The sequence below is a fragment of the Alligator mississippiensis genome, chromosome 13 (genome assembly GCF_030867095.1).
Source record: "Alligator mississippiensis isolate rAllMis1 chromosome 13, rAllMis1, whole genome shotgun sequence".
Classification (NCBI taxonomy): domain Eukaryota; kingdom Metazoa; phylum Chordata; order Crocodylia; family Alligatoridae; genus Alligator; species Alligator mississippiensis.
Window position 1 is genome coordinate 53,536,809 of NC_081836.1, and position 20,415 is coordinate 53,557,223.

Sequence of the window (20,415 nt, forward strand, 5' to 3'; positions counted from 1 at the left end):
CCCCCATCATATCCCATTACAAATAATGTAGTCCTCCAACCAGATTTAGTCAGGCATGCAAGATGCATCTTGCGATTGACATTGCATGTTTAGACCCACCTCAAGCAAGTCACAAGGCTCATCTGCTGCCACTGCATCCCACTTCTGCTAAAAGAAGTTTCTGCTTTTAAAAATTTAACTTGCAACATCCATGCCAGTGTCAGCTGAATTAGGGGGATGAAAGTTTGCAATGCCCATAGGATTGAGCCACAACCTCCCAGAGAGAAATGGCAGCATGGCCTCAGTGATGGAGCAGTCCTTCTCTGCAGCAAAAGCGATTACAAATCCTGTGCAGTAGGGCTGAAGCAGCCCCATATTAAATATAGCTTAAAGCAGGGGTGGGCAAGATGCGGCCCACAGGCCAGATGCGGCCCGCCAGGCAATTCTATCTGGCCCATGGGGCCCCTAAAAAAAAAAAAATTAATATTTATCTGCCCCTGGCTGCCTGTTATGTGGCCCTTGATGGCTTGCCAAAACTCAGTAAGCAGCCCTCCACCCAAAATAATTGCCCGCCCCTGGCCTAAAGCAATGGGAGCCAGCCTTTTTGGGAGGCATACCACAAATTAGTTCTGCACCCTCTATGAATGCCACTCCAATCCTTTATCCTGCCTGATGGTTTGGCTTTCTGCTCCCTGTCCTGCACTCCTGCTGCTCCATTTTCTGCTCCCTGCCTTACCTGTTGCCGTGCTGCCTGTTCCCTCCATGACCTGCTGTGTGCCACATAGGCTGCCCGTGTCACTTGTGGCATGTCTAGTGCAGGTTGGCCACATCTGGCCTAAACCAAATGAAAGCCATTTGAACTTCAGCAACAGCCCCTTGCTTATTAAACCCAACTACATCCTATCTCCTTACCACCCAGGCAAGGTAGCTTCCTTCTGGGGGAAAGAGGGCACAGCAATAGTGGGAAGGACACACACACACACACACACACACACACACACACACACACACACACACACCCGCCCCCCCCCCCCACAAAAAGGCAGGTTTTGCCAAAAGGGTGTCTTTTCAAGCAAGAGCACTGGGAGAAGAGCCAGGCTGCACTTTACCTTGGAGCAATCCAAATGGCTATTTGTCTAGCTGAGATCTCACAAGCACAGGATATGCCTATCGGCAGAGAGGTTTAACTGTTCTCTGCCCAAACACCTGGTGTCCTGGAGCAGAACCTGCTTTATAGGAGATAAGCAGGGAGCTCGTGTCAGCTCTGGGCATCTACTGGAGGAGCCTATACCACCGCACTTTAGGGTCCTGCAGGCTACTGAACTGAAGCAGAGCCATTAGCAGCCCAGCCATTAGTTTCCTAATCAGTCAAAGGATCATTTTCCTCCTTTATATTCACCTTCCATGACCCATTCTGAAATCAGATTCCCTCAGACCTCTAGGCCCTTGCATGAGCAGCCTTAACTGCACCTGCTTGTGCAACCTCACCAGCAGTAAGAGAGGCCGAGCTGTACAGTCACCTCAGAAGCAGAGGCAGTCTCCGAAACAGGAACCCTCTTGGGACTCGCAGGGATGGACCAAATCTCTACGTGGCTAATTACAACACTTGGCAATGTCCAGTCTTTCACCAGCTACTGCCACTGCTTAGGTTAATTGCATTAGAGAGCTTATATTACCCTGTTATTAATAACATGTGCCACTTTGCACAACACCAGCTCAAACCAGCTCTGTCACCACACTTTGGCATAGATTTGGACTGCAATTACCTCCATCTCACCCTGAGGATCATGGAGCTACTGTTCCCAGTCTAAGGTATAGAGGTTTAAAAAGATATAGATATATCTTCCCCAAGTATCGTTAGGGGAAAAATAAATTCTTTCATGCAGCTGCTCCTCAAAAGAAGTCAGTTTGTCCTCACTGTAGCAGACACTTTCCCAGTGCACACAAGGACCCAGTTCATCTGTGGAGAGATACCGATGAGATGCAGACACAGGTGATCAGCTATTGAGAAACTAGTTCTCTGAAGTGCTGGAATCTCCCCTGCAACTGTTAAAGAGGAGGAAGTGTTCCCTCTTCTGATGGACTGAGTGTTTTACCAACAGTAGGCAGACTGAGACAAAGCTCTTCAGTGCTTTCAGATACTTCCAGGGTTATCGTCTGGGAGCTTTATAGCAAGTGACCAGATAAGGAGCTGGAATTAAACTAGTTCCTTATGCTCAAAGCCTTCTAAGCTAAGCCTCTAACCTAGCTCACAATGCAGAGGAGTTTCTCTGCAAGACAGATCATACAAGTCTTCTATCCGTGTCCTTTACCTCAAAATGTATGATCTGGTCTCATGTCTTGTTACAAAAATCAGGACAAACCCTGCATAAATCATCACCACACAAGTTGGGAAGGAAACTTTGGAAGCTAATAGTACAAATCCAGAAAGTGAGATTTATTGCTATGTTTCAGAAATACAAAAAGACCCTCCTCACCTTTACCCTTAGAGAGCAGGTAGTAGAATGCACCTTCCCCTCACCCCCTTTCCTCCCCCCCATTTCAGTGCTCCGTTTTCAGAAGTCATAGAAATCTTGTTTCTCTGCTGAGAAGTTGAATGTCTGTCTGTCTTGGTCAGCTTCTGGCTGCAAGTCTGGATTCTCCTAGGGAGAGATGGAGAGATGGATACTCCTCACCTGAGCTTGCATGGGAAGGTTAGCCATTCACAGCAATGGTCAAAAGCCAACTCTGTCTCTCCCTTCTCCTGAACTCTATTACCCTCCCAATTCTAGGTAATGAAAGTTAGTCAGTGGATGCATGCATAAGTGAGCTGTTGGTTGTAGCAGGGAAAAACCCAAGTTAACTGTGTTGTGAGGCCTGGGGAAGAACACCTGAATTGGTCAGCAAGGCAACTACCTCCGCAGAGCAACTCTGTTGTTCCATGCCTCTCTCACTGATCAGGTTGGGACACCAGAAGCAAGAGCTTATCTGGCTGACTTTGCTGGAAGTCAAGTTAAAGATTAACTCAAGTACTGGAGTTCCCAGTGTCTTGGGTCACTAGCTAAAAGCTACCTGTAACCTGAGTGAGCCCCAGCAGGAATTGAAGATTGACCAGTGGTGCAGTTCCTACATTCTCCTTAAAGCCTGGCCAAACAGGCTCTATACCAGAAACACTATGCAAAGAGCCACACATGGCAACTCTTCTCCCCATCTGGCCATCAAGCGATATAACAAACCAAAAAACAATCCACATACCTCACCAGCAAAGTATCTCTCTATGAGACCCAAGGCAGCTCGATAGACCATGTTATTGTCATGGGTTTGCAGTGCCTCTATTTTCTCTAAACCACCAAGCTCTTCCACAAGGACACAGAGCTTTTCCGTCTCTCCCAGCTTCTCTGCTGCCTGTGAACACAGGAACAAGGAGATTAGCAATGAATACATTATTACATTCCCTTCTCTACTTAAGCTATATAAATCACTCTAATTTCTAGCTGAACATCTTGTCCTAGAGCTATCTGGCATGCAGGATAATGGAGACTCCAAGGTATGTCTACCCTCCAGAGTAGTCTAGTATATACACTGAAGCTAGCTTGAGTGCTGGTAGGTAGCTGTGGCTGCAAACACTGCAACACCTGCCAGAGAAGCAAGGTCAGTACTTGGGTAATTCAGGGAGCTCAGCGTCAACTGTGACTAGCTAATAGTGGTACCCGAGCTGGCATGGATATGCCCAAGTTCCAGAGCCAGTGCAGTGTAAACAAAAGCCTGCATCCAGATACTCCGCTTGACTAATGAGCCATTTAATTGCTCTCAGTGCCACAACAGGGCATCCAAGCTCAATTACTTATTAATCATTAAGCCACACTAAGGTACTTGGCTCAGAAGGGACAATGACAGATGCAACAGCTGGAACCAGTTGGTCTCATCTGTGCTTTTTGGGGAGATGCATTAGTTTGTGCTGTGTAAACATGCCAGGCAAGTAACACCAGCAAGTTACTCCCCATTTCCAGAGGTGGGATAATACTGACACACAGCTGGATGCAACTCCACATTAACTTGCATTACCAATCTTGTTCCATCAAGAGCAAGCCTTTCAAGGCAGTGGTTCTCAGCCTTTCCAGCCTCAAGACACCTCTTGGCAAGTGCCAGCTCTTAGTTGTCACTGTTTTCTTGATTACAGAAAAAAGTAGATGTAGCAGTTCTTCTGTTGCAGGGAACTCAGGATCTTTGGGATTATCTTGTGAATGTTTGCACACCTGGCAGTGCAAACATGGTATGGCACCCTTCAAAAGCTTTCAAAGCAACCCAGGTGCCATGGCACCCTGGTTGAGAATCACAGCTTTAAACAGACTGCAGCCAAGTGAAGGCAGTGCTAGATTTATCAAAAACTTTGCACTGTTGTTCTAAAGACCTGATATTTCACTATCAGTGAGAGTCAGACTGGTGCTCATGTTACCTCTGACACCTACATCCCATTCCTAGAGCAGAACCAATAGGCTGTGTGTGGCATGACAAGTTCGGGAAGTCCCTTAGAAAAAAGGGCACAGCTTACTGGCGAGGGAGAGTAAAGAGCTTACCAGGAAGAGGTTTGATATTGTATCAAGGATGACCAAGATGGTTTTGCCATCTCTGGCAGAAAGCAGATTGAGCAGAGGTTTGAGAGCCCCAGACTGGACAAGTTCCACCACTTGCTGCACGGTGCCTCCCGTTGTGAAGTTGGCCACTGCCCACACAGCCTCTTTCTGAGCTTTGAATTCTCCCTGCAAAATAGGCACAGATGGAGCTTCCATATTAAATACTTACTTTTAATAACAACCTCTCCTACGGGTTTTCATGTTTTTCCTCGACACCAGAACAAAGGCTGCACGCTTCTTGAAATAAGCCACATATTGGATATAGGCTTTGAAGGAGGGAATGCTGCATTGAGCTGCTTTACAACAGGCATGCAAGAAAGCTGCATCAGCCCCCTCTGCAACTCCACGGCATGCAAGTCAGTACATCAAGTGTATGATAAGCATGGATTATTCTGCCTAGTCCAAAAGGCATCTCAACACAGGAGCTCTCCATGACCAGGAAGCAGTTACTCCACACAGCTCTCACAGGAATGGAAACCCCACCTCGGCCCCCATACTGTCCTCTCACCTTATCCAGCAGCTCCACCAGAGGAGGTAGCAGTCCACAAGTAATAAGCTGCTGGATCTGCCGGCAAGGTCCTGCTGCAATGTTACTGAGTGCCCATGCTGCCTCCTTCTGTATAGTTGGCTTGGAGTGTCGCAGGAGTTGTGGCAGAATGGCCAAGATGCCTGCATCAATGGCTGACTGAGTCTGCTCATCAGTCCCCGTGACTATGTTCCCAATAGCACGTAGAGAAGGAGTCTAGAAAGGGAAGATACTAGTTAGCTAAGGCAACTCCTGCTTCCCCAAGCGACTTCTGCCAAAATGTGAGCTAGTCCTAGAGTTCCCTCATTCAACAGCCGTCTCTCCTTTTACTGACAGGCCAACAGAGGACTCCAGTCAGTGACTGGTCTCTTACTAAGGTTGAATTATGGCTGCATATTCACATGTTCTTATGACGGTGGGCTGCATGATGCTTAGAGTTGGCTCATTACATGGCAGTCAGTGCCGATAAGCAAAAATAAGGGAATGATTTAAGAAGCAAAAGCTACATCCAGACTTATTCCTGTTACAGTCAACAGAAAGGAGGTGGGTATACTGCTTCTTGATACATTTCAGTTCTGGTTCTAGAAGGGAGAGCTCTTGCTGTTAAAGGTTTCCCTTGGTCACAGAAGGCTGCTCTCAAAGAGCCGAGGGCACGAAAAACAAGCACTGCCTTTCCACAGGCATGTTCTTAACCTACCAGAACCATCAGCTCTGGATTGGCCATGAGTTGCACAAGCCTTGGAAGACTCCCAGTGTCCACCACTATCTGGATGCGATCGTTGGATCCATCAGTCAGGTAGGACATTGCCCAGCATGTGTCAGAGAGAATGTCCTTGTCTTCATGCTGCAAAAGGCAGACGAGCACTGGCAGGATCTGCTTCACTGCCTCCAGAGGAGGGTACGGGTTCTTGTTCCTGCAGAGGTTCGACAGCGTCCATGTGATATTCCGTAGGAACCCAATCTGAAACGAGAGAAAGCGGTCATGTAACATTGACAACCTACATTCTGCAAGTCAGTCAGCTGGCAGTGCAGATCCTGCATGATCTCCCTTCTAGGACTCCTTCCCAAAAAATGAATAAAGGTATTGAGTGCTGGCTTAAGAACCCCATTTCTCCTCATGCTGATATCTTGCTTCTGGGTCTGTTTGGTACAGAACCAAGATAAACACAAGAGATTTTAGACTGGTGTTGCTATTTGTCTCATCTCATCTTTAAGAAATATTTCCAGTCAAAATGTTGATCCTTTTGAATAAAGACATGGGGTACAGAAAGGAGAATCCAGAAGTGTAGTACTGGACAGTTAGCATTAACTGGCATAGAATTCCCCATCTGGATGTGGGGATCTGTGGCTTTTGCTCCTCTTGGAGGAAAGAAGAATCGGTAGTAAGAGTAACCATTAGATTACAAGGGAAAGAGATCCTTTTCTCCAAGTGTCTTGTCCCCAGTTCTGGTCTAATTACAGCCTGACCTACCTGACACAAATGGGTTAAGGTTTGGCTTTGTTACAAGAAATTACTAATCCCAGGTCAGCCATTATTTCATGCGAGTTACAGCTACCAATTCAAGGAATTAGTAGAACATTTACTGGAGTAGCAGGTGACACCAGAGCCAGCAGGGGGGGAATCACATTGCACTTGATAAGGGAGTCTCTGTACAGGGGACCATCACCTGTGGAGAAGATCAGAACAGTTTGAAGCATGAGAGAATAAATATCTGATGTGGGCTGTATCTCTACCTACAGTGTAAGCCAACAATAGATAATGAAGTGCTTATTTGGTACAATAACTACAGCCATAATTATTCATTCTCAAGTGGGGGGAATGATTGAGCAGCTTTCTTTAGATCAAGACTCAGGTGAAGTGCAAGAAAAGGGGGATCCCCACCACCCCACACACACCCTCTTCTCAGAAGTGAGGTTGATAAGGGGGCAAACAAAAATAGCACCAGTTTAAAGCTAAATGAATTATCCTGCCTTCATGACCCAACAACCCTCACAGACCTTGGGTTGTGCTACAGTACCAGTATGCCAGAGGGTTTTGGTATAAGCATGACTAGTATGAGGAAATAACTAATTAGGTGTTTACAGTCTTAAAAACAAAACACCCCCCCCGTGCAAAAAAAAGTCAAAAACCGCCCCCAGCAATATCCAACTCCCTGGCACCAACTCAGCAATAGCTGTGCCTACCATTTACATGCTAAGTTTCAGAGGCCTAGGGAGGGAATTGTTGCACAGGTTACCATCATGGAAGCATGAGGGTGTCTTACCTGCTATATTGCCCAGTGCCCACACAGACTGTTCACTGATATGCATGTGTGGAGAGGACAGGAGGTCTATGAAAGCTGGGACAGCCCCCGCCTCCACAACGGCTCTAGTCTGGTCAGATGTCCCAGAAGCAATATTAGTCAGCGCCCACGCTGCTTCAAACTGCAAGGTAATGTTGTCATTACGGCTCAAGAACTCCACCAGTCTGGGGATAATCCCCGCTTCTATGATCTGATTGAGAGGTGGGTTCCTGTGTCTGGACAGCATTCGTCTGTGGGATGAACAGGGCACGTTGTATGAGAGTTTTCCCTTCCACTCATCCATGTACTGCAGACCCACCACCCCACAATTTAGATTCAGACAGCAAGATCAACTGGAGTGATTTACCTTGACAAGTAGGCAAGCTACAAAGCAGAGCAGAGTTCAGCACCTGGGTTAGGCCAGGCCTCCAGCGACTGCAAGGAACAAGCAAGCCTAGCAGAGGCCATGCTGTGCCTATGGCTCTGTGCAGTGGGTCAACATGCTCTCAGTCATGAGTAGCAGTAGTATTTCCCCCTTCCTGTCAAGGCTAGAATTTGTGTGTGGGCCCACACAGGAGAAGCATCATCATATCACTGACTAGCATTGGAGTTAGTCCATGGTTTTGGCTCTGTAGCCTTTGAACCCTAGCCCCAGCCCTCTCCCCCAGTTTCAGGTATTTAGTAGTCTTTCCCCTTTCCCTCTCCCCACAGCCCCTTTAGTTTGTGAGCATCTCAAAATGGGGTGTACATTCTCTAAGGGCCATCAGCACCAATTCATACATGGGGAACAGAGAATGGCCAAGTCACTTGCCCAAGGTCATACAGAAGTCTGTGGTGGTATAGACTAGAGGCTTGTACTTGGGTCTCTAGACCAAGGGCAGGCAATTATTTTGGGCAGAGGGCCGCTTACTGAGTTTTGGCAAGCCATCAAGGGCTGCATGATAGGCACCCAGGGGCAGATAAATATTAATTCTGTAAAGTTCTTAGGGGTCCTGCAGCCCAGATAGAATGACCTGGAGGGCCGCATTTTGCCCACCCCTGTCCTAGACCAAACCTAAGCCACCAGAGTACCCTTCTGGTCTAGTCATCCCTTGTCAGGTTATCCAAGGAAAGACATTTGAACAGGAATCCATCTTTGGCAGAAGTTACTAGGGACACAATGGGCATTATACTGTATTAACATGCTTATTCCAAGCCAAAAAGGTTCTGTTTCTATACCTGGCTGCCTGAGTAGCCTTCAGCTGAATCTCCAGACTCTTTGCATTCACACCTTTGATTATTTCCTCCAAAGAAAGCTGAGCACTCTGCACAGAGAAACACAATTTGGAATCAAATAATGAGCCCGAATCTCCCATTAATCTTTGTCAGCATTCAGATCTAGATCAAGTCATAACTTCTCATCTAAGCAGCCCTTAAGCTTCAGAAGAATCTGCAAAAGTCAAAGCCCCCTTGTCAGGCAGGGAAATAGCCTGAAGTCCCCGAGGAAATCCCGCTGCCTTGGAACCATCAGCCAAAGTTAAGAGGCCAGCCTATGTTCTTGCTGGTTCACAACCGGCTGGAGTTCTAGGCAGTCCCAACAGGAAGGCTAGTCCTCTTGGACAATTTCTGTAGGTCCTTGCTTACTTCAGCTAGTCTTCCCAGGGCAAGGTCTCCAGTGCAACTTGGGTCAGACCATAAAGTCTGCAAATGCTGAGTTTCATAGCCAGGCCAGTCTAAACAGTCACTTAGACTAGGATTTGAGTAGATCAGACTATACAGTGAGCACTACAGACTGACTAGTGACTAGGCAAGTTTTCTGGTTATTGAAGCAAACAGTTAAAACTGCTTTTGGAGAACAGTCCCTTTTACTCACTGCATCCTTCTTCTCCTGCTCTGGAGAGAGCCTGTCTTCCAGAGTGATAGTAATGTTTCGCCTTTTTAAGATCTGTTCATCTTTCTTGGCCTTTCGCAGTTCAACATTCACTTCCACTCTTTGCCGCCTCATAGCCTAGGAGAGAAGCAAGTCATATTGTAAGTGTTAGAGGGAACTTGTCTAGGAATTATGCAAGAGGCAAGGGTTGTTTTGGGTGCCATCTTCTATCCCAATGCTGCAGTTTGTCCAATACAGCCAGACAAGCTTTCAAATGCCAGACATAGTAACTTGAAGAAGAATGGCTTGCAATTGAAAGCTTGCCTAACTATCCCAGCTATGCAGCTGGTCTGGTAAAAGGTATTACCTAAAGAAATCCTTGCCTCTCTCCTATTAAAAGCCTTTTTGTACATGCAGGCGTTAGGACTGAATTTCAAAGCACAGCCTGCATTGCTTTTCTTAGGCAGTTTGAATTTCAGCCTAAGTTTGGACTCTTTGGCTGCATCCAGACATCCACAGCCAGGCAGCCTGCAGCACTGCAGACCTTCAGGCATTCCCTGTGCAGCTACCTTGCAGCATGAGGAGGGAGGTGGGGGGTGTTGACCTGGGGTCAAAAAAATCTACACGGAAAAAAGTGGGGTGGCACACGTGGCAACAGCACATACCACCCAGAACTGGAGCCTGGCCTGCCAGAGCCATGCTCTGGCTGCTGGCCAAGCTTCCAGCTGCTGGCCAAGCTTCCAGCTGCAGAAGTGCAGCAGCTGCAATTCCCCAAGGCTCCCAAGTAAAGCTGCTGCAGGCAGCAATTGTGCTGGCCCTAGCCTCCCCTACCCCACCCAGGTTAACCTGCCACAAGCCAGAGGGCACATAGCATGGGCATTCCCTAGGGTCAAGACCTTGCGCCACTGCTTCTTGTCCCTGGGGAAAAGGAACATCCGTGCTTGTGCGGACGCAGCCTTCACGTTCCACCGGAAGAAGCTGACTAGCTGCTCTGGTGGTCATTAATCACTGCTCCTTGATCACCTTCCAGACAGAGGTGGTGATCATTCATCCCCAGATACAACTATCTTTGTTTTGGGGGCAGCATAGGCAGAGAACAAACTGACCTCACCTCTTGGTTGGATGCATCCCAAGCAAGAAGTTTTATTTCCAATTGGTTTGTTGCTCCACAAATTCATGCCTAGAGGTTTTAGACTTCCTATCCAGCACACATAAAAAACAAAGCCTACCTCGTACAAGTTCATAGACCCAATTTTCACTAGCAGGAAGAGGGCTAGTCCGTCTCCTGGGGATTATAGCTACAGCTTATTCCCTCTTTTTCCAAGTGCAGTGCACAATTTCTTTCCCCTCGCAGATCATGCATGATTAGGTTTTGAACAACATGCCTTGAGGAGGTGCAACCGTTTCAGACCAAGCAGTAAAGATGTCAGTGAAGAGATGCTTTGCCATCACCTCTCACCACAGATTTGAGGCCAGCCTTCCCCCCTTACTTACAGCTGCATCTTTGCCCTTGTTTTTGAACTTCCTCATCCGCTCATCTTGCTCATTCATACTGGGCATCTTTACAGCTGTTTGTTGATAAAAGTGAGTTCAAAGCTTCACCTGCTGCGAGGATCCAAGACAACAGGTTTAGTTTGAATGACTACCGCTCCATTTTGCAACAACTGGATAAACAAGCTAGATTTGCCTTGATTTACAGGCAGAGGCTACACCTGCCACAGGCACCAGCAGAGATAGTAAATCTTGTATCCTTCTAGCTACAAGTGCCGCTTCAAGCCTTATTCCCAGCACATTTCACTCTAGTTCAGCCACGTTTTAAACCCTGGACTGATCTGGCTACAGGTGGCCAAGGTCACTTACTGCTTTCTACGCACAGGGGCTTGGGGCATCTTGCTAGTTAGCAGCTCCGTGGCACTTCATCACTACCCAGGCAGGCACCGGTGCACTAGCACCCATGGTTGTGTTTGTCACCAGAAACACCAAGTCCTTGAGATGCTACTAGAGGACCAGCACCAGAGCACCGCAGCTGTGGCCAGTCTCATATCCTCCCCCATCCTGCCAGCAGACAGGCAGCTCATTTCACACACCCAAGGGGGCAATGGCAAACAGGATCAAGGCAACTTTGCCCCAAGCCTCCTCAGCCTGCAAACACAGCAGCCCTCACACCCTGCACCCAGCGAGGGGCCATCTCAGCTTGACCCTTTGAAGCATCTCAATGCAGAACCAGCTTCCTAGCTAAGGCCACCCTGCAGGGGAAGCCAGAGGCTGGGCTACCAGGAGAGACAACCCCATCTCAGCCCAAGGCAGAACAGGCAGGTCACCCCCATCCACGTGGGGCCAGAGGGAGGCTTCCCAGCCAGCCCCAGGGAGCTGCTTCATGCTCCCAACCCCAGGGAAGAAGAGGAGGCGGCCACGTACCTGCCCAGCCCCGGCCCAGCTACGCTGCGCCCCAGAGGAAGCGCTTTTATGGCCCGCGGGGCTACACCTGTCCTCCCTGCTCCTCCCGGATTGGCTCTTCCCCGCGGCGGCCCCGCCCCCTTCAGTGCTAGACGTTCTTTTGCCATGGCAACGCTCGGATACACCTGGCTCCGAACGCCGCCGCCGGGGCAACGCGCCGATGGATACAGCCCCGGTGCAGCAGGGCGGAGGGCGCGCCGGCAGCCTGAAGTGCTGGAGGCTGCAAGTGGGAGAGGAGCTGCTGATCACAGGGTGGAGGGCTGGGCACCAACTGCCTGCGCCAAGCTGGCAGACCTCTGCCTCACCCCATTCGTGCCCCAGGGAGGAGATTCTCAGGGGGCCCCGGTTGAGAATCACAGCTCTAAAGGCATATTTGATAGTCTTACAGGCATTCACCCCAGCTCTAAAGACCCCTCGCAGGGTGAGCGCCAGGCTGAATGCCCCTAGCACCGTTGGCTCTGCTGGTGCAAGGCAGACCGTGCTCCAGAGACGTTTAGAGGAGACTGAAATGTCACCGCTTCTAAAGGGATGACTTGCAGGGGGATTGGTTCCCATACTGCTGTAGTCAGTTCCTGGGACTGGAGCCTCCTGAAGGCATCCTTAAAAAAAACCAACCCTGAAACAAACAGCTCCTAATTGCCCATTTTGATGGGCTCCATAAAACTTGCTTTGTGCTCTCTCTGTTTGCTCTGCAGAAGCAGTAAACAAAGAAAAGCCTATTCCCACAGCTGTGCAGAGGTGACAGCCATCAACCATGCAGGTGGCGGTTACAGGGGAAAATATTCACATTAATTTCAGCTGAATTAGGAAGAGCATGGGGGTGTGGGAGGCACAGGGCTCGCTAAATGGGGATGGAATACAGCTGAGAGTTAAAAATATTTAATTAAAATTCTACATTTCAATTACTTGACATCTTTGTCGGGGAGGGAGAGAGGATGTTCAGGCAGTCAGGCAGGGTGTCGGGCTGGCTTGTGGGGGAAGACGGGTCTAGTTAGTTTTGGAAGGGAGGTAACAACAGTGAGGAGTGGTGGGTGAATTAGCATTTCAGGGCTGGTCCCTAGGGTTTGAAGGGTTATAAATGGGAGCAGATTTGACCCTGGCTGCCTAGCTAATTACCCAGAATGAGTGAAGATATGGAAATGACAGGGAAGATCCGCGTGGCCATGTATGAAATACTCCGACCACCTGAAACCACCGGTCCAAATCCCCTTCGTGTGACCAAATATACTGCCAGCAGAATATCTGGGGGGCTCTTGCAGGTTAAATCTGCTCTTCGTGGACAGTAAAGCACCCATACATAACACCTTTCCGGACATCAGTGCTGGTAAGATGCAGGTGTCAGTAGTTGCATTCCCTCTGTTCTTTGGCCTAGCCTACTAAGGAGAACTGAACCTCAGTTGTTTTTTAATCTGATTCACTTCAACCAGTGCAAGCGTTCACAAGCAGCTTGTTTCTCCTTCGATTCAGTTGATTCCCAACTGTTTTAAGCAAAACCACAATCAGTCTGGTTGAAACTGGAATAAAAAGGGCCACAAAACTTTCCACAATAACGGACTCAACTGGAAGTGACACCGTAAGATAAATGGGTGCAGTTTCTCATGGCGGGCAGCAAGCCCTGGCAGGTCACAGAGGTGAGTGCTGAGCAATTGTTCCTTTACCTTGAGTCTTCTCTTCATTCAAGGTGCCTCAGGATATGAGTCTGTGAAGAGCCTGCGAGGAAATGTATTGTTATGCTGCTGTACGGCTCTTCTTCTCCGGGCCTTTTCCTTTTCCTGTCCACCTGCCAGGCACAATCAGACCCATCCTGTTTAGTGCTCTGTCCTTGCCAGCACAAAGAGAGCGAGAGAGAGCTCAAGCAAGCGAGCAAAATGTATTAACAACCCCCCCTTCCCTGAGCTTTTCTTAAATCACTGATGGCATCAATGCCAGCTCTGTTGACTGCTAAGGCTACAGGCGGGAACAAAAAGAGCAGTGTTAATCTCCGCCTGGGTTGAGAACGTGGGGAAGATCAATATTTGCCAAGTGGGAAAGGACCAGATCAGTTAAGAAAAATGTTGTTTTTTTGTGCTTAATAAGAGGGTATCACAACTAATGGAGAGTACAGGAGATAAAGCCATAAATCTACATGACAGCGTCCCCTTGGCTCAGTCATGTGTACTCATGCCGAAAGCCCACAGTTTGACAGGTATGGGGAAGTGATAGCATTAGCTCATTGCCAGAGATCTTTATCCCAAGCAGGTAGATCTGATCAAATAGAAGAAAAAATATAGAGAGAATTGTTCATTTTCTATATCTTGGAGGAAGTAGAGCAATTGTACGGCAAGCTATTCTTTTTCTTTTTCCAGCCAGCTTTTTTTAGGTGTTCACACACCGCTGCAGAGGACTGGCTCACTGATGACTGACTACAGATTTTAAAACATCAGTTTTAAACCTCAAGATAAAAGTCCTATTCTTGCTCCTCCATCTTTTCATGTCTCTTTAATAGGCCTCCTCGGGTTGTTGCATGCCGCGACGGATCCTGATAGTGAAAGGCATCAACGCGTAGGATCCCAGCAGTGGGGCTGCATAATGCCGGACAGGCAGGCCTAGCCCTGGCTCCATCATTTGAAATTCTGCAGTAGCTATTCAGTGATGTTTCTGCAAAATGAAACCTCACCTGGTTAGGAGAGGGACAAGGCAAAGGAACTTGCTGTCAGAAAATGTGTGATTTTACTGCAGATTCTAAATTGGTCCATCAACATAACATCAGCAGCTGCATTATTCTTATTAATTCCAGTGGTTGCCCCTAGATGTCCTAATCCCTTGCACTTGGGAACAGACTTAAGAAGTTCCCAGAATTTGGCCAGTGGTGAGTGCATGTGGGGAAAAGCATTCAAATCTTGATTAAAATGGGCGGCTGCAGAGGAAGTAATTGAGTGCAACGGTTTCCCTTGGTACAGATGACACAGTCGGGGAACCAAGCCGAGCAAGATGCCAGCAACCTGTGTCATGAAGCTTTAGGGCTTTGCTGGTGGGACAGCTGCATTTCAGGCCGGATCTTCTGGACCGAAAGGGAAAAGACACCCCTGAACCTGCCACCCTCCTACACGCACATCACCCCCATGACAACAGTGCAACTCTGAGCCCGTGTTAGGGCAGCAGGATCAGGTCTGCAAACTGGCTGTCAGAGGTGTTTGTGGTTTAAATGGATCTTTATCAGAGAAAAAAAAATCCCTTCCAGGTAAGCAGTGCTAGCTTGGTTGTTCCTCCTGTTTTCTGTTCATCTGGGGCACCACACCAATTACGGCCTGTTCTCTCCCAGCCATCGGATTCATTCAAATCTTCCTGTGATTCCTGGAGCACCTTAGGCAAGACGAAGGCTGCATCGTACTAGACATTGTGCCAACACACAGACACACACCCCATTCCTTACAACCTGCTTAAGCATGACACTGAGATGGGAGGAGAAAGGAAGCCCTTTTAACCCGATTTTATTAGTAGGGCAGAGAGATTGGGAGATTTCCATGAGGGTACACAGGGAGCCCAGCCCTGACGCCAGATTCCCTGAGCTCCAGTCCAGTGCCTTAATATGAGACCTTCTTTTCCCTCTAGTTGAGGTCTCTTAAAAGAGCAAGTCAGGGCTCATGCTTGGGGTGTGCCTGCTATGAGGAAACAAAGCCAATCCCGGAGTTATGTTAATCTTATCATCTTTATGGTTAGGCACTTACGTCTCCTCAGATGATTAGAGCAATAAATGTCCCAAGCTAAAAGCCCTGGCTAGAAAGGCATGGAGCAGATGAAATACAAGCTGGATCCCAAATCTGGCATCTGACTGGTTAGGTTAGTTTCAGTGATACTGATTACTAATATCTGTCCGTGAACAATCACTATTGTTTTGTGTGATATCATTTTTGTTCCCCACCCCAGCAACTCCAAGCTCAAGCTTGCTCAGGACTCTCAATACAGTTGATAAAATATAATAAGGCCTAACACTTAATGGGAGGATACATGGATACAGAGAATCTGTTCCATTGTATGTGTTTTTTCAAGGCAAGAGGCCAAAGGCTAAGTATCTTTATCTGTTTCTTTCCTACCAAGAATGGGATTATTCATTTTGAAATGCAGAATTCAGAAGGTTGCACGGACACAACACAAAAGGATCTATATTTACTGGTAAGGAGAGATGGCAGAGCTGTGAATTTCCCTGCAAGACAAGGGAATAGCTGTGCTGGCAAACAGACAGACCGCTCCGATTGGATCCAGAGGTCTAAAGCCATTTTGGAAGCTCATGGTTTTAAAGTGGATAAAACTGTTAAGTATAACACCAACTGATTATCTCATCAGAGGCACAGGCCAAAGTCAATGGGAGCTCCAGGCGTGCATCTGACAGGCTAATTGAGCCCCAGAAATTCTAACAACAGCTTGGCTTGACTGGAAGTTGCGGGAGTATTTCAGCACTTGCCAAATGCAGCTGTTAAAGTCCATTAGCCAGATAGTATAAGTGTGCATCTTGGAAAACCAGTGCAGTCCTGGGGGGCCTGTAATTCCACACCAGGGCAAACATTAGGGAACTAATTTTAACTTGAAAGCAGCGTTCTCTCTGCCAGCTAGGAGAGGGGATTAGGGTAAAAGGATTTTTTAAAATTATTATTTAAAAATAACATCAGACTTAAACACAGCGATTGATTAATGACATTCCCCTCTCTCTGCTACAGGACACTGATTAACCAAGCTGCTGAAACTGTAATCACAAGAGTTCAGAAAATCTAATTCATAAGTTTTAGGCAGAAAATAAGCTAATGTGGGCTCGCACTGCTGGCTGTAGTTTAGTCTCTGGGTCTCTTCTGGAAGGTGAGTGTTTAGATGTGCAGAAACTTGCAGTCGTGGAATAAGGTAACAAGGATCCCCACCTTTTGGGACTGTGAGCCAGACTGACTACTTTTTAAAAAATTACAGAAATCACATACACGCAAAACCTGCCCTTTGGAACATTATCAGATCCAGGGGAACGAATCACCTGTTAAAATCATGGGAAACACTGTTGATTAGATGGGGAAGAACAATGCCAGGAAGCTATTAGAAAATATCCCAAATCATTGTTTTCAGAACGCTGTTGAACTAACAAGTCCCTCCAGATGCCACTTTGCCATGGGGGAATCAATGTGCAATTTAATTAGATGCACATGAATTCCCAGTCCCTTTCTGCATCCTAAGTGCTGACAGCATTGCGTTTGAAGCTTGGCAGGAAGAATCCTCATCCCTGGAGTAGGAAGTTGCAAACAGAAGTCTTGCACAAGGATTTAACTTGGGTCAGGACAGCAGGATCAGCCCCGAAGGAGATGGTCCAGACATAACTACCTTTTGGTTAAGTGAACCTGTTGCATTCATTTGCCAGTGGCTTTCTGCAACAGAAGTTGTGGGTAATGAGTGACCAGCGAAGACTGAAATGTATGCTAACACCCTGTGCAGCCTCATTTTTGTAAAGCTGCTTAGAATGGAAGTCAGTGAAGTACTCAGATCTTATACTGGGAGCTCTATGTGACAGGGGGAGCACATGCAGCGTGAAACACTGTAGAGTCCTGATACTGATAAGGGCTTTTGAATGCTTCTGGAAAATACATATTAAATAGCAATCAGAAGGATTTTCACAGGTGCCTGCAAGTCAGTGGGAGTTGGGTACGAAACTTCAGTTAGGCATCCCTGAAAATCATGGTCCAGGAAGGCAAGCTAGCAGAGATGGATGCCAAGAGCTCTCTTCTCTTTAAAGTCCACATTTAGAAAGTGTTACAGCTGGGACAGACTTCTCAATAAGGCAAAAGGAGAGGATTGAATGTGCATCTTTTACCCGTTCCTAGCACTCACTGGCTAAAGAGACCTTTGTGCTAGGCACAAGGACAGCGCTGATCTTTGTTGCAGCATTTCATTTCTCATAGCCATAGACTTTGTAATTAGCTTGCTGAGCCCACCTGTAATTACCTTCCCTGTGCTGCATCATTCTGTCCTGCCCTGCTCACATGTCCCTTTGGGTTTGGGCAGGATCTTGAATGCATGTCAAACGGATCCTCTTTGGAGGAATTAATTGAATACTTTCTCTTTGCACCAGCACAGCCCTTGGGCACCACCACCTTGCTGCTCATGGGAAGAGCATGTTAGTAGAGCTGAACCAGGACCAGAGGCTGCTTTCCCTCCCTCACCCTACTGCACCAGCAGGACATGTCCTGAGGCTGAGACCTAACCCTACCTGAGCGATGGCTGAAGGCAGAGTTAAGGGGAACCCCAGGGTTTTACCCCTATCCCCCGACCACAAACCCCCTTCTTTGACCTTCTGTTTTTCTTCCTGATTGCTACTGGAAGAGCTGGACAAAACACGGTAGTGGCAGACTAAAGGAAAACAGCCTGGACATGAGGAACTCCAGTGGCCACTGATACAATTGGGGTTGGAGCCCTATTGGGGCCAACTGGGACTGGTTGGTCGGTCTACTTCAGGCATAGATTTGGGCCAGTTGTGTGATGTGTCTGCTTTTTGGCTCTGTTTATGATCCTTGGTGAGGGGCAACTTGGAGTGTGTTTGTGGCTATGGGGTCTTGGGTTACCTATTGATGGGTCCATATTGAAACTGGCCATCTCTGACTGCTCTCAGTTACTTCCACTGAGGTCTGTGCAGTGGATCTGAAGGGTCTGGTCTGGCTGACAACCGCATGAAGGGCAACGGGACTCCACGTGTTCGGGTTTTTTGTTTAAACCATAAGTTTTTGGATGTCATTTCCTGTTTTACAGGAAGATCAGGATGGCCAAGTCAGGCACTCATGTGTTAGGTAATGTTAGCACAGGGGTTGCCTGTGTGTGAGTTGGGTTGCAGTGCTTAATTACATGATTAATCATGGACTGTGCTTTCTGCAGGAGCTGACTCCTTCACTGCACTGATCAGGGGATTTGGAAGTGCTCAGCATCTCACAAGATCAGACCGTAGGTGCCTGGTGCAGAGATCTTTGTCCTTGTTTGGTGAGAGTCTGGCCCATGTGCCTTCCTTCCCCAGCTACTGCCTCACGGGAGTACAATGATCTTTCTCAGCCGAGCCACAGACGACAGCTGAGAATGAGGCTAATGCATTTAGCAAAAGGATCAGCCTTATTTTTTTTCTTTGTAATGACTAACGAATGCAAAACCATCCTAGAGTCTCTGGGGCCAGCTCTTAATATAACTGCAGGGCTTCCCTTTCCAGATGCCTCCACCGCGCTGTCTGGAAAGGACTTGCCACAGATCAGTTTGCTGCTAGTTGACAGCAGCTCCATGAATGTAGCAGGCAGCATCTGTACAGGCGTTCCCCTTTCTCCAGGGCTTGTCAGAACAAGTTGGCTTGAACAGCAGAGCCCTGCAGCAGGAAGGCTGGGATGAGATCAAGTGACCAAAAAGTCCCCATAGCCCATGCTGACTTGCTACTATCCTGCTTTGTGCTTTGATGTACAAGCTTTTCTCTTGCTCAGCCCTGCAGGAAGAGGGACCTTTGACTTTCCCCTTTATGGCCTGGTAATCAATGTACTTATGTGCCCCCCATCCCAATGGTATCTGAGTCCTTCCCAGTCGGGAATGTGTTTTTTCTACAGCACGCTGGCAAGGGAGGGCAGGGCTGGCAGTGCACATGGGGAAGCCTGTGAAAGACCGGGGACACCAGCTCTTGTCTTCCATGCCCATGGCTCTTGCTCTAACAGGAAAATTGCTCTTTTTATCTTCTGATTGGTGTCAGTGGCTTCCCAACCACATCCTCCAATGTTATTTGTGCAGGAGGGTACTAGTAGTTAGCCTGGTTAGAGCTGGCCAGGGCAGGGCACACATTCCCACTGCACTCTAGAAAGCAGTGTTAAAAATAAGTGTGTGTATAATATAATCAGTAATGACAAGCAAGTTGGCAGGTGTCGGTCCAGCAATGTGGGACTCATAATAAAGGAGTGTATACTGTACAATGTAATGAATGAGTCGCTTTCTATGAGCACCATTGCCCTCCAGTGGGTAGAATCTGAACTACTCAACTCTGTTTCATAAGCCCTATACTGTTAAGAAGGAGAGGGCATTCCTTATAGCTAGGGTGACCGTACGTCTCGATTTGGCCGGGACAGTCCTGGATTCTGTAGGCCAATTCCGGCCAGTTGGTCAAAAGTCCCAGGCCGGAGTTCAGCAGTCCAGTACACCAGGCAGGTAGTCACCCTATCTAAGATGCCATATCCACGGTTCCTACATTCCTTGCTCCCGCTCAGTTATCATCATCATTATCTAGGTTCACAGTGTGTGCCAATTCAGGCACAACATGGCAGGCTACAGCTGGCCAGGCCAGGCCTGCTTGTTCATAGAGAAAGAACCTTTTGGAGACTCCTCCTTGGAGAAACTTTTGAAATGAGTGGTTGCTTTGTCCCGTTCCCATCAATCTTAGGGCTTTTGTCATTGACTTTAAAGTCACCCCATCAACGGACAAAATGATTGTTGTAGTCGTTGTTGCTGGACCCCAGGCAGGTTTCAGGACCTGATTCTGCAGTCATTATAGAATCAAAAACTGCCCCTCCAAACCCTGCCATCTTCCCAAGGGGAAAGGTCTGTCTCTGGCTGGATTAGGTGGATGCTTGAACCTCTTAGTCATTACTCTCCATTCTCATCCAGTGCTGGAGTTGCTGACTTTCTAGAGGAAGCAAGGTAATAATGACTGCAGGAAGATCTTCCCCACGTCTACCTTAGTTTCTA

The 20,415-nt window shown here is 47.8% G+C and overlaps 1 protein-coding gene across 1 annotated transcript; it reads right to left on the reverse strand.

The window, feature by feature from the left end:
• Nucleotides 1-2,395: 2,395 nt before the first annotated feature.
• Nucleotides 2,396-11,564, reverse strand: KPNA7 (karyopherin subunit alpha 7). The gene is made up of 10 exons (XM_006265953.4): nucleotides 10,744-11,564; nucleotides 9,253-9,387; nucleotides 8,619-8,704; nucleotides 7,383-7,651; nucleotides 6,703-6,785; nucleotides 5,816-6,079; nucleotides 5,101-5,334; nucleotides 4,536-4,718; nucleotides 3,214-3,363; nucleotides 2,396-2,621 (listed from the first exon to the last, which is right to left on the reverse strand). Exons 1-10 carry the CDS (start codon nucleotides 10,807-10,809, stop codon nucleotides 2,535-2,537), a joined length of 1,557 nt encoding a protein of 518 aa, XP_006266015.1. The 5' UTR covers nucleotides 10,810-11,564; the 3' UTR covers nucleotides 2,396-2,534.
• Nucleotides 11,565-20,415: the final 8,851 nt, after the last annotated feature.

Coding starts and splice junctions, on each gene's coding strand:
- KPNA7 (XM_006265953.4), bottom strand. CDS start 10,809: ATGCCCAGTATGAATGAGCAAGATGAGCGGATGAGGAAGTTCAAAAAC. Junction 4,719..5,100: donor TGGTGGAGCTGCTGGATAAG/GTGAGAGGACAG, acceptor CCTATTTTGCAG/GGAGAATTCAAAGCTCAGAA. Junction 2,622..3,213: donor AGAGATACTTTGCTGGTGAG/GTATGTGGATTG, acceptor ATCTCTCCCTAG/GAGAATCCAGACTTGCAGCC.